The 16,670-nt window shown below is 39.9% G+C and overlaps 1 protein-coding gene across 5 annotated transcripts in view; it reads right to left on the minus strand.

Annotated features, from left to right (window-relative positions):
• Window positions 1-1,823, minus strand: part of AKAP9 (A-kinase anchoring protein 9) — a 169,911-nt gene extending 168,088 nt beyond the window's left edge. For 4 of the 5 annotated variants that reach the window (XM_074272247.1, XM_074272248.1, XM_074272246.1 and 1 more), the window contains exon 1: window positions 1,606-1,822. In XM_074272247.1, the coding sequence (XP_074128348.1) occupies window positions 1,606-1,653 (48 nt within the window). In that variant the 5' untranslated portion in view covers window positions 1,654-1,822. Of the gene's footprint in view, window positions 1-1,605 lie in introns of all 5 variants that reach the window. The other variant, XR_012482927.1, reaches the window with a different exon arrangement.
• Between the last annotated feature and the right edge of the window lie 14,847 nt (window positions 1,824-16,670).

Genomic DNA, 16,670 nt, shown 5'->3' on the forward strand with positions numbered 1-16,670 from the left:
GTCCCTGGACACCTGGATTGAAGGTAGACAAAATTCCAGATAAAAGTCAAACCAATGTTTTCATGCTACTAACTGATAAGAGGCAGGATTCATATCTAACTCAGTCTCTTTTGATTCCAGGTGACATACTCTATACTACAAGCCACCTCTCTAAATAATGTTTACTGTAAATCTGATATGTAATAACTCACTGGAAATTTTGTCTCAAATACTAACTGTAGGAACATTAACAAGTCACAACTTCTGAGTGGGGGTTCCTTATCTGTAAAATTGCAACAGTAGCACCCACCATGTAGGAAGGTGAAAATTAAAAGTGCTTTGCAAACTTAAAATACTGAGTCAGAGATTCTTAAGACAGTAGGTACATTTTCTTCCCAGGTTATTTTTACCTTCTGAATCCAATTCTTCTTGTGCAACAAGAAATTCGGTTCTGCACACATATGTTGTACCTAGGATATACTATAACATATTTAACATGTATGGGACTACCTGCCATCTAGGGGAGGGGGTGGAGGGAAGGAGGGGAAAATTCAGAAGAGAAGGGAGTGCAAGGGATAATGTTGTGAAAAATTACCCATGCATATGTACTGTCAAAAAAAGTTATAATTATAAAATTAATAAAAAAAAGATATGAAATCTCTTGGGACTGTAACTAAAAAAAAAAAAAAAAAAAGACAGTAGTTACAATATAGAGCTAAAGTATCACAAACATAAAAGATAGAAGTAATCAATCTTGTAAGGTGAAACTGTGATCTGATCCAACCATTTTGAAAAGCAATTTGAAATGATCTTAAGAGAATAAATAAAATTCCTAACGTGTCCATGGCTTTTGCCCCAGATGTATGACTGTTGGGCCAAGTTCATGCCGAAGTGTGGAACACTTCTCACAGAAGCCTCCATTCCCCTCAGATCTGTAGCTCCACAAAACACCAAGACCCTTGCCCTCACAAAGAACTTCCAAGCCCGGAGCGGGAAGGCTGCGCCCCTCTCCCCGAACACGCCCCTTCCTCGCAGCGTTTCCCAGCTGGCACTTGTGGCACATTCAGGACATAGCTGTGCGGGGCCGTCCCGGGACAGCTGTCACAAGCCCATCCCGCTGGCCCAGCAGCGCCAACGGGCCCCTCTCAAAGCCGGGGAGGGGGCTCTTCCTGCTCCTGGGGAGCAGGGACAGACTCCACCTGTCAAACCCTGAGTATCCGCTGCACGCGTGCGTGCGCGTGTGAGTGTCGGGGGTGTGTAGGAGAGAAAGAGGGAAAAGACAAAAGGCAACCTGGAGGGGGGAGAGGGAGGAGACAAAAGACACCCCTTCCCCAAGGTGGGAAACGGAGAGAAGTCCGCAAAGGCTGCCTGCCGCGGAGGAGACAAAAGCCAGGGTTGGGGAGAGCTCCCCGGCTGGGGTCCGCTGCCCGAGGACTCCTGGGCGGGGTCGGCAGCCCCCCGCAGGCACAGCGGAGGCAGCCCCGGAGGGGCGGGGCAGGGACCCCCGCAGCGCCTCCTAGCCGCCTCAACCCCTCGGTAGGGGCCGGCCCCGGCCGGGCCCCGGCCTCGCTCCGGGCTTTCCCTTCCCCGCCCTCCCCAGGCCGGGCCGGGCCGGGCCGGGCTTACCTTGGCTCTGCCGGCCTCCAGCTTCTTCTGCCGCTCCTCGTCCTCCATGGCTCGCGCTGGGGAGCAAGGGAGGGAGGGAGAGAGGAAAGGAAAGGGCCCGAGTGAGCAGAGGTCCCGGCCGCGCTCCGCCACCGGCCCGCGCTGGCTCCCGTAGCCGGCTCACAGGAGCACCGTTCCCGGCGCAGCCGCCATCTTCGTCTCCACGTAAACAGACAGGCCGCGGGCGGGGCGGGGGGGGGGGGTGGAGAGAGAAGGGGACGTCGGCGCAGCCGCTGCTGACCCGGGCTCCTGCAGGTGCGCCGGGAGCCCCGCCCCCCGAGCCCCCCGCCGCGCCCCAAGCCCCGCCCCCGCCCCCCGCCGCTCTCCAGGCCCCGCCTCCAGCCGCTTGCCCACCTGCCAGCTAAGTCAAGGCTCGCAGCCTAGATTGAGAACTCAGCACGTGGGGCCTGGCCGAGGGCTAAACTCGAGGGGTACGGACTGGACAAGTCCGGCCAGGTGCTCCTGTGGGAGAGGCTCCCGGCAAACAACCGTGGTCCAGCGAGAGACAGTAGATATGGGTCGTAGTCTGCAGCGTGGAGGGGGACTGTCGCTTCCACACAGATGGGGAAACTGAGGCCAGAGGCGTGCACTGATTCTCAGAAGTTCGGATTCGAAACCAGGAATTCTGTCTAACAGTCTAAGGGTGCTCACTGCCTGGGGAGCAAGGTTCCGCTCCGGCCCTGATGCTGCACCTGATGGCTTCATTCAAACAAGGGACCAGGGATGGATTTGGACGCAGAGACCGGAGAGCCGGACAAGGGAAGGGAGGGGCTGCATTCAAATTCGCCCTCAGGGACTCATCAGCTCTGTGACACAGGGGGCGGGCGGGCCTCGGGCTTGTCTCTCTGCTTCCTCACCTGGGAAAGGAGCGGCCTCTAGGCCTTTCAGCCCGGCCTAATTTAAGATCCCTTTAAACGCTTTCACTTTTAGGACCTCAGTTTCCTCCCTTGTAAAATGAAGGGGACCGGATAAAGCAGAGCTTCCTAAACGTTTTTATGTCCGAGAATCCCCTTCCCAGAATTTTTAAATACATAAAATAAAACACATAGCATCACATAGGAAACTAATGGAAGTGAAATCCTTATATCGAATTGCCATTATATACTGAAATAGTTTTTGGGTTTTTTTTTTTTAATTCGTGGGTCCCAGGTGAAGAACCCCTAAAAGACTTTTCTCTAAGTTCTACTTCAGTTTTCAAAGCAGCTTATCTTCCGTGGGGTTAATAATAGCACTTTCCTCTCAGGGCAGCGGGAGGATAATATGAGATAATGATTGTTAGCACTTAGCGCAAGGCCTGCCGCATTATAAGCTATTATTATTAATATCATTCCTTAAGCCTCTGCCTTCCTCAGTTTCCTCAGTTGTGGAATGGGATTAGAAGTAATAGCATCTGCGTCAAAAAAAAAAATCACATTTATAAAGCACTGAGGATAGTGCCGGACACATAGTAGGTGCTACATACATGTGAGCTGCTTTGTTATTATTAAGAGCAGGCAGCGTAATATTAGATCACTAATTAAGAGCTGGATTTTTTTTTTTTAATAGATAAAGAAACAAGCTCAGGGGAGTTAACTGGACTGTCCCAGGTTACACAGGTAATTATGGTAGAATTGAGATTAAAATCCCTGGTCCCTGGCTCAAAATCTTTCCATTGCATCTGGAATTCCTATTCCACATATCATTAGATAACTATCGCAAGGTAGGGGAGGGGGCAGACATAGTAATAGGGGACCTGGGGCGGGGATTTGGAAATAATTTGAAGCAAGAGGGCTCACCTGAGGGTCAGAAGAATGGGGGAGGTTTCAAAAAGATGGAGTTGTTCTGGAAAACTCCTCTCAGCACAGTCTGTCTCCTATACATTAACTTCTCAACTCTTTTTTCTCTGTGCCATCTCCTCCTTAATTTTCCCCAGTTAATCACCTCACATTATCCTATACCACTTTATCTGCTTGTGCTAATTTCTTGACTCCCTACTTTGGATTATTCTTCTTTATGTGCCTGTTGAATTAATATGAATGGCTTTTTTTTTTTTTTTTTGCTTTTATTTTTTTATTCCCAAAATTCTGAACAGTGCCTTGCACATAGTATGAGGTTGCTAAATGATGTAACTCTTTGATTCTAAATCTCCCTGGGAAAGAAAGGGATCCCAATCAGCTCTTTGCCCTTGACCTTGGGAGGGAAGAGTATTTGTGGAGATTCAATTAGTGAAAGGGATGACCCAAAGACCATAAAGGGATTTAGCCTGGAAAGGGCCTTAGAAATTTTTTCATTTTACCCTTGAAGAAACTGGGTGAATGAAAATGACTTGGTCCCCTGTGGGCACACCCCTATGCCCCACCTTAATGCAGAGATTTGAGGAAGTTCCCTGTACCCCAAGCTTCGGTTTACTAACTGGGTTAAGCCCTGAGGTCTTCTGAGTGAGACAGGAACCAACCGATCCAGTTTCTAATAGAATTGTGACCTTTTTAAGGACAGAGTTAGAATTACTCATCTCCGTGTTTATTCTCTAGAATCCTTATGGCGTTACCATGCAAATAATCAATTATCTATAAAGGTTAATTAGATTGAATTAGCTGGACCTTCCCCTCACCTCATCCCTCCTCTAATTTCTTTCTCCTCATCTTCCAGTTCCCTCTCACTGCTATTCTTATTTTCCCTTTCATCCACACCACTCACATTCACACACTCTCTCTTTTCTCTCTGTCTCGGTCTTTCTATTTCTGTCTCTGTGTCTCTGTGTCTTTGTCTTTCTCTGACTGTGTCTGTGTCTCTATCTCTCTTCCTCCCTACTTCTCTCTCTCTGTGTCTCTCTCCTTACCTGCTCTCTCTCTCTCTCTCTCTCTCTCTCTCTCTCTCTCTCTCTCTCTCTCTCTCTCTCTCTCTCTCTCTCTCTCTCTCTCTCTTCTCTCTCTCTCTCTCTCTCTCTCTCTCTCTCTCTCTCTCTCTCTCTCTCTCTCTCTCTCTCTCTCTCTCTCTCTTTCTCTCTGTCTGTCTCTCTCTCTCTCTCTCTCTCTCTCTCTCTCTCTCTCTCTCTCTCTCTCTCTCTCTCTCTCTCTCTCTCTCTCTCTCTCTCTCTCTCTCTCTCTCTTTCTTCCTCAAATTCTGGAGCTGAACAATAACTCAATCTTGGAGAAATGTCGTTAAAAAATGATAAGGATCCCAAGGGTTACCTTAAAGGACCCTTTCTTGCCCTGAAGGTAGGACAAATGTAGTCTGATATCTAAGGAAGAGAATTGAAAGATTAGCAATCTGGAAAAGGAGGGGGGGGGGGGAAACTAAGGAAATCAAGATTACATCAAAGGAAAGAATGAACAACACCCCTGATTGGATATATGTGTTTCTGTGTTTTTGAAACTTTCAGAACCCAGCATGTGAGTGTCAGTTGCTCTTAATTTGAACAAAGATGAGGTGGTTCTATGTTGTTGTTGTGTGTTTTTTTTTTTTTAATTCTTTTTTATTATGGGAGTAAACCAGCTAAATCTCTCCACACAGGAAAAACAAGCCTAGCCTGGGAGGTTTTTTTTGATCTTCAGTTTTAAATTATTTAATTTTTTGGTTCCATTATTGAAACCTACCAGTTCAGGGACATGTGACATTCAAATAGTAGAATGGTAGATGTTTGTAAAATTGAAAAGGCCCTTAAAGATCATCTAACCCAACCTTCTCTTTTTACAAATGAGAAAACTGATCCAGAAAGATTATAGTCACATTGCTAGTTGGGGCAGAGCCAAGCCTAGAATCCAGATCTCTTGACTTTAAATTGAGTTCTCTCCATCTCTCTCTGCTCCCTTACTCTCACATGTTTTTCTAGTAAAAATTATTTTCCAACTATATGGCAATACTTTTCCATAATTCGCTGTTCAAATTGTAAAAATCTTTTTAAAAATAAACTTAATATCTTAATAGATTTATGTTTTCTTCAATATCAACATGATCTTACATCACTGAAGATGGGGAGTCCTCTATTTTATTCTCAGCAAAGTTAGTGTTTTGTTTGAAGTCGTGTGGCATAGTACACAGAGATCTGGGCCTGGAGGGAGAAAGATCTAAGTTCAAGTACTGTTTAGCCTCATGCTGGCTGTGTGACTCTAGGCAAGTCCCTTATTCACTTTCAACCTTTGATTTTTTTTTTTCTTTTTATTTAAAAATTTTTTAATTTAATTTTTTAAATCAGCTGTTTTTCAGTCATGTCTGACTCTTCATGACCCCATTTGGGGTTGTCTTGGCAGAGATGCAGGAATGGTTTGCTATTTCCTTCTCCCAGCTCATTTTACAGAGAAGGAACTGAGGCAATGGGGTAATAATAGTGCTTACATTGCAAGGGAGAATTTGTTATGAGGATAAAATGAGACAGTACATATAAAGTGTTCTGCATCTTTCCAGTGCTATATAAATATTAGCTGTTATTTTCTGGTTAGACAATAAAATTTTTAAAGTGACTTTATAAAGAAATCTCCTAGTTGTATATTGTATTTTTTAGTTGAATAATGCCAAGTTATGGCATATAAAATAAATTACACACAAATGTCTCCAAGATTACTTCAGTACCTTAATAAAGACATTAGAGCATGACTTTACAATTAACCACCTGTATTTTAGGTGAGTCTAGAGAGATTTATTACCCAAAGATGGGTCAACAAGTAAATTATTTAGTTACAATTCATGAGACTTAGGGAGGGTTTTGATATAGATCAATCTATTGATGGAACTCTCTTACCAATGAAATTACACATCCTGTTAAGTATAGAACTAAGTTATTTTTCTTCAGAGTCTATAAGATCACCGTCTCTATGTTATTTAGTTATCCCAACTTCAAGTCTTAGAATTATAGTCTCTTAGGACTGAAAGACACTTCCAAGATCTTTTAGACTAACCTATATCTATATTCCAAACTATATCATTTAGTTGACAGAACTGGCAACAAGTGGTCCAAGAAATTCTCTCTAAACATACTGTGAACAGAGTCTGGTTTTTGCCTTTTTTTGAAACCTTCTACACTTAGCACAGTGCATGGCACAAAGTAAACAGTTGATAAATTCTTATTGATTCCTCAAGTAATCATCTAACTTAATGACTACCAATGGGAAATATTGGGGTGGGTATGGAGAGGAGGAAGAAAGCAGACCCCACTCCCCCCTGTGGTAGCCCATTAAACTTTTGTATAATTTGAATTGCTTTCCTTTATAATAGTGCAATGCTGGGACAGCTAGGATGGCACAGTGGTAAAGCACTGGCCTTGGAGTCAGGAACCTGACCTCAGATACTTATTAGCTGTGTGACCCTGGGCAAGTCACCTAATCCGGATTACCTTCTCCCCTCAAAAATAATATAATAATATATTGCAGTGCTGCCTCTTTGTAACTTCTACCCCTTTAGAATTTGTCTCTTGGAGCCAAATAAAACCTTCTCCTTGGATCCATCCCAACTTTTCCATATTTCATTCAAGTTTGCAGGCCATTAGATTTGACAGCTTTCAACTAAAGACCAAAGGAATGTTTAACAAGATTATCTTGGGGTTTCTACCTTCTAAATTCCAGTTTACATATCCTAGTTGATTTTATTTTAAGCCACAGCCCTCTTTTATTAGATCATTTATTTAGTAATTTCTTTAAACATCCAGATTGTTTGCATTGAAAACTTCTTCCTGTGAACTTCACAAGTCCACATTGTAAATTGTTCTTCCTTAGTGAATGAATTAGCCCAATGCAACGTCATCTTATCTGTAGCCTAAGTACTTCTATAATTTGTTGAATTTTTAAAAAATGTTAATCCAGGATTACAAAGTACCAGCCATTCTAACCCACCTATTGGCACACCAAAACAAAACAAAACAAAAAACCAGCAACCTCTTTATTCCATTATAGAAGTGAGTGATAAAAATGCTAAATAATACAGTCTGAATACAGGCTGAAAATTATATCTAATTGATTGTGGCAACTAGATAGAGAAGTGGATAGAGTTTCAGGAAATCTTATTTTTCTAAGTTCAAATCTGTCCTCAAATACTTATTATCTATATGACCCAGGTAAGTCACTTAACCCTGCTTGCTTTAGTTTACTCATGTATAAAATGAGCTGGAGAGGGAAATGGCAAACTAGAGTTTATCTCTGCCAAGAAAACTCCAAATGGGGTAATAGAGAGTTGGACACAACAAAATAACATCTAATTATGCACCCAACAAAGAATGCACCTATTTTCCTCATTTCTTGATAAATATGTACGATGGAACAAAATAATCACAGAGTTGAATTGCATTATTCTTAATGCTTGTCAACATCTTAGCATAATAAAGAGCCAAGGTGTACACCATTGAAAATCTTGTGCCTCTGAACATGTTATTCAGTTTTTAAAATGAACAAGTACACAAAATTATATTTGACTCTCCCCCACTTAAGTCTTCTGCTCTTTGCTATTTCCCTCAGTAGAATGTAAATTCTTTTTTACTTGTCTTTCTATCAGCAGTTCCTTACACATAACAGATGCTTAATTAAATTCTTGTTAGAGCAGAGTGGTTTAGATCTGATAGTTTCTAATGATTTCCAAGTACATAAAGTAGTAGCCCAGTTTTGTACTTTTCTGCTTGACTTTATGCCATTGCAATCTCTCAAAGATATTTTCAATCTACTGCAAACATTTCTTCTTTTGTGTCACTTTGCAACTATCCACAAAACAGAAAAGTTACTGGATCTGGATTCAAATACTATTTCAACCCCATTATTATCTATGTGATAGTGGGAAAATCATTGAAAAACTTTGACTTTGGATTAGCTAGATGGTGCGGCAGATAGAACACAAACCCTGAAGTCAGGAGGACTTGAACTCAAATTAAGTTAGTTAATACTTCCTAGCTGTGTGTATCTGAGCAAGTCACTTAACCCCAGTTACCTCAGAGAAAAAGAAAAACTCTGATCTTCACTTTTCTCATTTGAGAATGAAGGAGTTACTCCTGGGACTGTATCACAAAAAGATCATAAAAAAGGGAAAAGGAACCACATATGCAAAATACTTGTGGCAGCCCTTTTTGTAGTGGTAAGGAACCAGAAACTGAGTGACTGCCCATCAGTTGGAGAATGGCTGAATAAATTATGGTTTATGAATGTTAAGGAATATTATTGTTCTATAAGAAACGACCAACAGGATGATTTCAGAGAGGTTTGGAGAGACTTATATGAACTGATGCTAAGTGAAGTGAGTAGAACCAAGAGAACATGATACACAATAACAAGAAGATTATACAATAATCAATTTTGATGGACTTGGCTCTTTGCAACAATAAAGTGATACAGGCTCTTTCCAATGGTCTTGTGATGGAGAGAGCCATCTGCACCCAGAGAAAGACTGTGGGGACTGAGCGTGAATCACAATATAGTATTTTCACTCTTTTTGTTGTTTGCTTGCTTTTTGTTTTCTTTCTCATTTTTTTCCTTTTTGATCTGATTTTTTTCTTGCTCAGCATGATAATTGTAGAAATATGTATAGAAGAATTGCATATGTTTAACATATACTGAATTTCAGTCTAAGGGAGAAGTGGAAGGGAAGGGAGGGAGAAAAAATTTGGAACATAAGGTTTTGCAAAGGTTAATATTGAAGACTATGTACATATTTTAAAAATAAAAAGCTTAAAAAAAGAAAATAAGAAAAATGCAAAAAATTTAAATAATGTGATAAACTAAAAAAAAAAAAAGAAAATGACAGATTTTAAAGTTCTGACTCTTTCCCCTTGAATGACTCCACTTCCTAATTTGATTGTTATTATTATTTTTTTATTAATGGTGTCACTATTCTACCAGTCTCTCAGACTAGAAAACTTACTATCATTGACTTAGACAGCTGGTTTCACTATTCTCTTCCCACATATTCTTCAACAAATATTTATATTCAGTATTTAAGATGCAGAAGGCACCAACCAGATGGTAGCAATTTTTTTTTTATCACCTCTCTAATGTGATCATTGAAGCTACAGAAACTGTCTGAGATCACCAAGGGATAGAGAAAAGGAAATGAAGAGAGACAGAGGCAGAACCTTGGTTCACACATGAGAAAATAGCAAAGGATTCCAAAGAAGAATAAGCCAGAGTGGTAGGAGGAGAACCAAGAGATCTATATCTTAATCATGGGTCCTACATGTACAAAAATATTAGTAGCAGTTCTTTTTGTGGTGGCAAAGAATTTGAAATTAAGAGGATGCCCCTCAATTGGGGAATGGATGAACAAATTTTGGTATATGAATGTAATGGAATACTATGGAATACTAAAATAATGAGCAGGCAAAGTTCAGAAAAACTGGAAAGACATATGAACTGATGCTGAGTGAAGTGAGCAGAACTAGAAGAACATTGTACATAGTAACAACATTGTACAGTAATAAACTATGGCCTAGTTTTTTTTTTTTTTAGCAGTACAATGATCCAAGATAATTTCAAAAGATTCATGATAGAAAACACTAGCCACATCCAAAAAAAGAACTATGAACCTGAATGTAGATCAAAGCACATTATTTTCACTTGTTCTTGTTTTTTCTTTGTCATGATTTTTCCTTTTGTTCTGATTCTTCTTTAACAATATAACCAATGTGGGAATATGTTTAATATGATTGTATATATATATATATATATATATATATATATATATATAACCTATATCAGATTGCTTGCTGTCTTGGGGAGGGTAGAGAAGAGGGAGGAAAAGAGAAAAATTTGGAACTCAAAATCTTATAATAGTGATTGTTGAAAATTTAAATACAATTCAAAGAAAATAAAATAGCATTAAGTGCAAAAAAAGGTCATGAGGTTCCCTTTAAGAGCTTTTTCTTTTTTCTTTTTTTTCCTATGCCCTCTGGGTGATCTCATCAGCTCCCATGGGTCCAATTATCATCTCTATGAAGATGATTCCCAAATCTACCCCTAACGATTCTCCAGAGTTCTAGCCCTGCGTCACCAGCTGCTTCTTCAACATTTCCAATGGGATGTCCTATTGGCATCGGAAACGGCATCTCTAAAACAGAATTCATGACCTTTCTCCCTAAACGAGGCCATTCTCCAAACTTTCCTATTTTTATGTAGGATACCACCAATCTACCAGTAATCCATATTTTCAAAACCAGAGTCTATCCCTGATTCATTCCTTTCCCCCCCACCATATTAATTAAGTTACCAAATTTAGCCAGTTCTACTTCAATATCCCTCAATATCCCTCTTTTTCTTAATTTACATGGCCCTTTTTCAGGCCCTCATCATCTCTATTATAATAGTTTGGCAATTTGTCTTCCTATTCCTAGGCTCTCTCCTTTTCAAGCCATTTCTTATATAGTAACCAAAATGATCTTCCCATAGCATTCCTTTGATAAAGAATCTTTAGTAGTACTATATTATATAGTAGTATATAATATAATAGTACTATATTAATACTATACAATTAGAGTGGCAGGAATGGAAGAGCATTCTGGCTAATCTGTACTCATAAGGAATTCCCCAGGTAACATGTCCAATCAGTATATCCAATTTAGCAAAGTCTGCTCTATAATAAATGTTCAATAAATGTTTGTTGATTTGACTTGTTAACAATTGGTCATCTAGCCTTTGCTTGTGACCTTCAGTGAGAAAAATCCATCACTTCCTGATCCAATCCATGGCATTTTGGGACAGCTTTAATAGTTAGAAAAATCTTCCTGAAATCAAGCCTAAATTTGCTTCTTTGCAGCCTCATTGTACCTGGGTTTGTTCTTTAGGGACAAACAGAATAAATCTAATGCCCCTTCCAAATGTCAGCTCCCCATATACTTGAAAACTTTTCAGTTTATCATTTTAAAGCCCTTTAGAATCTGACTCCAAAAGAAAGAAGAAAAAAAGAATCTGCCTCCAGTCTTCTTTTCCAGATTTATTTCACATTAATCCCTTCACATACTCTAAATTCTAGACAAGTTGACCCACTTGTTCCCCAAACCTGATATTCCATCTGCTTGTTCCATGCCTTTTCATTTGCATTGTCTCATTCCTAGAATGGACTTCCTCCACACTGTTGCCTCTTAGAAGCCTTAGGTTCCAATGAGGATCTCTACTAGATGCTATCTTCTATGTTTACCCAAGCACATCTTCCTCAAATTATCTTGTTATTTCCTTATCTATTTGCCTGTTTTTATCACTCACTAAAGTAGAAATTCCTTCAGGATATGGACATTTTTAGTATTTCCAAGACCTTGTACATAGTAGGCATAGTAGGCATAGTTTATTGAAGTGAATTGAAGGGAGAAGGAATTATCCAAAAGGAAGAGGCAATCAAGAATTTCAAGTGTTAAAGAAAAAGTTAAGGAAGATTAGAATGAAAAAAAAAAGCCATCAAATTTGACAGTAAAGAAATCATTAGTGACTTTGGAAACAGCAGATTCAGTAATGTTAGATGTAAAAAATATTTAACCAGTAAACTTAATATTAAGTGTCTAAGCACTATGCTAAGCATTGGGGATACAAAAAGAGGCAAAAGAAATTTTCTGCCCAAAACCAGCTAATGAGGGAGGCAACATGCAAAGAAATATATACAAAGCAAGTTAAATGTAGGATAAATACAAATTAATTAACTAAAGGAAGGCAATGGAATTAATAAAGGATGGGAAAGATTTATGGTAGAAGGGGAGATATTAGTTTTGACATGAAGGGAGCCAGTAGTCAAAGTGAAGGAAGGAAGAGTGAATACACAATGAAAAAGAGGAGGCAGCAAGAATAAACTTCTCAGAAGTCTGACACTAAAGGTAAGGAGACAGATAGTATGATATATTGAGAGGTAACAGGCCCAAAGAGGGATTTTTTTTGAAATAGAACATAAGAGAGATAGAGATTGAAGTGTATCAGAGAGAGCAAGTTCAATAATTTATCCACCATGCCCCCTTCCTGCCTTTGGGGAACAAAGAATAGGTATGAAAGGAGGAAAATAGTGGGAGAGGTAGAAGGACAGAGGACTGCTCAGAGAGGGGAATTTCAGGGTCCAAGGTTCTTGTTACTTTCATCTATAATACTCTTCCACCTATCTCACTGTCTTTGGAATTTGGTCTATCATCTCTCTCCTCCTATTCCTCAGTCACTCTTTTTGAAGACTTCAAGGCCCTTATGATGACAGAATTTGTAAGAAACTGTCATCCCATGTTCTCGAACTTATCAAATCCTCTTACCATGAGTCTTATTACTAGGGCAGAACATCCAGCACTTTGCCTGAAGCCAGGTTGGGGAAAGAGTAGGTGCGTCCTCCTCATCATGATTCTGAAACCGGGAATGCCTTGGACTGCCTTGCCCTTGCTCCCAATCGTCTTCTGGTCAGGGCAACCCCAATATCATCACCATGGTGCCCCTTTCCCAGGGCCCACCTGTCCTCCTACTCTTTCCAGAGTATGAGTGGGACTCTTAGTGGGATGACCTCTTTCCTGCAATAATTTCATCCTCAGTTGGACTATTCCCTCTACCTGTACCTTCATTATTTCATGACTGGATGATTGCAACAGTTTTTTGGTTAGTCTCCCTCAAGTCTGATCTTACTCTGACCTATCCTCCACTCATTTATAAAAATGATCTTCCTAAAATGCAGGAATGACTATGTCACCTCTTATTCAATAACCCTATCACCTTCAGAATCACATATAAATCTTTTTTTGTCTATCAAAGCTCTCCATAATTTGAATACATTTCCGGTCTTCTTACACTTTTCTTTTCCTTCCTTCCCGCTCATTCTCTGTATCCTGGTGGCCCTGGCTACCTTGGTGTTTCTCACACATGACAGCCCAGCTCCCTTCTCTGGGCATTTTCACTGGCTATCCTTCCCTTCCCTCACCCACACTCCTGGAATGACCTTCCTCTAAATCTCTGTCTTGTGACTTTTCTGACTTCACTGAAGTCCCAGATAAAACCCTGTCTTAAACAAGAAGCCTATACTGCCCCCCTTAATACCAGTCCCTTCTCCCAATTCCTTCTTTTTGTTGATTATCTCCAACTGATTTTGTCTTTATCTTGTTTAAACATAGTTGTTTTCATGTTATTATGTCATTTTTCAGTTATGTCCCACTCTTATGACCCTATTTGGATTTTTTTTGGACAAAGATAACAGAGTGCTTTGCCATTTCCTTCTCCAGTTCATTTTACAGACCGGGAAACTGAGGCAAAGGCGTAAAGTGACTTTCACAGGGTCACACATTTAGTAAGTATCTGAATCTGGATTTGAACTCCAGTCCAGTGCTCTATGAACTATGGCATCACTTAGTGACTCCTTATTTGCATGTAGCTTTTTTCAATAAATAGCCCCTTGAAAGCAAGAAACAAATCATCTTATATTGACTTAGAAAATCACAATTTAACATTATGTATGTTATACTGTATTTTTATCTATTTTCTTAGGCTTTCCCCAACTACATTTTCATTTGATTCGGTCAGTGGAGAGAGAAAGAGAGAGAGAGAGAGAGAGAGAGAGAGAGAGAGAGAGAGAGAGAGAGAGAGAGAGAGAGAGGCCATGAACTTTACCACCTTTGTAATAAATGATCAGTAAGTTGAGCCTAGCGTTAAACAATAGAAGGAAAGCAGAATGGATTGCCTTCAAGAAATCTCAAATCCCTTTTAAATGATTCTAGCCTTAACTTGAAGACAAATGCCATCTTTTTCAATACCAGCATTTTACTGGTATTGTCATATGACAGACGAGGTATGGAATCCAACAGTTTCTGAAGAGTTAGAAATGCATCTCAGGAAGAAGCTAACGGAGAGAGCTTTTGATTGGTGTGAGCAAATTACAACATATGAACAACAAGGAGCTTAAAGAAGAACAGAAATAAAAAATGTCATCCAGAAATTATGTGATAAAAATTTAAAATGGACTGGTCAGACATACAAGGGTGGGAGATGACAGGATACTTCACTCATACCCTCTTGATCTCAGGAGCATATCTCTAGTATATTGACAGACAAGAACCATATTAGATGGTCAAGCATAGATAAATTGTCATTTGTTTCGTTGGAAGAATTGATGATATTAGAAATTCTTTTGAGTAAGAACATACAAACAATTCTCCTGTGACTTCACTTAAATTCCAAATGGCTTTCTAAATGGAAGGACCTTTCCCTAGATACTATTCCTTTAAATTTGTTGTGTTCCCTTAATATACTGTGTACTTCTTGAAGGCAGAAATTAGATTTCTTTTTGTGTTTCTTTTCCAGTACATAGAATAGTGTCTAGCACACTATGTGTCCTTAATCAATGCTTTTTTATTCATTCATTTTTATTTTTACCTCAGAAGCTGCAGTACAGCGAGCTCATGGAATTTGTCCATGGTCATGAAACTAGTATTAATGTCCAAGTTTTTCCACACTCCAAACCCACAGTCTGGGATTAGGATAATAGGAAGGTGGAAAGATTATTAGTCATAGGAAAAGCCAACTATTGACCACACAGATTGGGATATAGGCTTGAAGAAGTTTTGGGGATTAATCAGCCAGAAAGTTCCATTGAGCATTTTGGAAGATGTTATATGATGCTATACTAAGGCTTTAGCTGACTGTGTTTCATACAAACATCTCTATGGCAGTAGGGAAGGGAGGAGGGACCAAAACTCCTCATTGATTTCTAACCTACTGGTGACACCATGCAGTATTATTCCACAAAGATCTCTGTTAGGTTCTTACTGAGTGCTAATGAGATAATGAGATATTAGGTTCTTACTAAGTGCTAAGTTGGTACTTAACAATTCTATTCAGTGGAGGATTGATTCACCAGTGTGAGTAGAACAGTGGCCCTTAAGAAGTGATAAAACTCAGGCCTTATTAGACATAGTGAACGAAAAACTTGCAGCCTTCTCTAAGTCCTTGGAATTCCCCAGTATTTGTGGTGAAAAAGAAATATGGAAAATGGAGGATGTTAATTGATCTAAGAAGAGTAAATGAACAGATGGAAACTATGGGAATTCTTCAGCCTGGACTCCCACTCCTTTACAGTATCCAATTGCTTTTATAGAAACCTGTAACCTGCTGTTGTCTCCAGAAACTGTCGATCGCTCTCTGGTCTAGAGGAGAGACTTCTTCCTCTATAGAGCCGTCTCAAGTCTGGTCCAAACAAGACACTCTCTATCTCTGGAGTGCCGCCCTTTTTTATCCTCCCAGAGAATGGGCATGGGATAACGCAAGGGCTTCTGGGGAAAATTACTTCAACCAATAAACTTGCTCCTCCTAAGCATGCAAGCTCCTCCCCAGGAGTAAAACTCCCAATAAAGGCCGGAACTAGAGAACTTAGCACTTAGTAAGAACCTAATATTTCATTATATCATTAGCACTCAGTAAGAACCTAACATCTAACCATCAAAGAAAGTGGAGATTCATAAGGATCTATATAATTAGACTTTTCTCTTCCAGAAATCCAGATAATGAGAAAATTTTCTTCTCAACTAATGGCTATAGAACAGCTATTGCTTGGGACAGAAAGGCAAAGAAGAGTGAATCACTTTGAATTTCAGGGACAACATATTTTGGGTAATATAGTCCTATTACATATGATCTGATTCATAAACAATCCCGATTAATGAAGTAACTTCAGTAAAATAAAACAACTGAATTTATCAAGGTGATAACAACAATTTTAGCAATTTTAATATTGGAAGTGTAGAATTCTCATAGTTCTTCTGGTCCAATTCATAGCCCCCAAATTCTTACTCTCCTAGGCAAAGGAGGGTGTGACACCCTAGATGAGGCAAATAGGAAGTGAACTATCTCCACAACCTACTTCACAAGCTGTTGTGAGGAATATGATTTATAAGTTCTAAAATGCTGTTCAAACAGAAGAGGGAGGAAAATCCAAAAGTGTAGGCTGCATATAATAGACTGTAACAGACTCTGTATGACAGACCTAGTCTGTTAAAACACAGCAGACAACCAGCCAAGAAGTTACAGCCTGACTCTAGAGAAAAGAGCCAGTTTGCCTCACTTAGAAAAGGTGTTAGAGCAACAAACTTCCTTTGGAGCCATCCATGGTGCTGACTTCTGACCAAGATTTCTCCCCCTCCTCCC

Source organism: Sminthopsis crassicaudata, chromosome 5, assembly GCF_048593235.1.
Source record: "Sminthopsis crassicaudata isolate SCR6 chromosome 5, ASM4859323v1, whole genome shotgun sequence".
Taxonomy (NCBI): domain Eukaryota; kingdom Metazoa; phylum Chordata; class Mammalia; order Dasyuromorphia; family Dasyuridae; genus Sminthopsis; species Sminthopsis crassicaudata.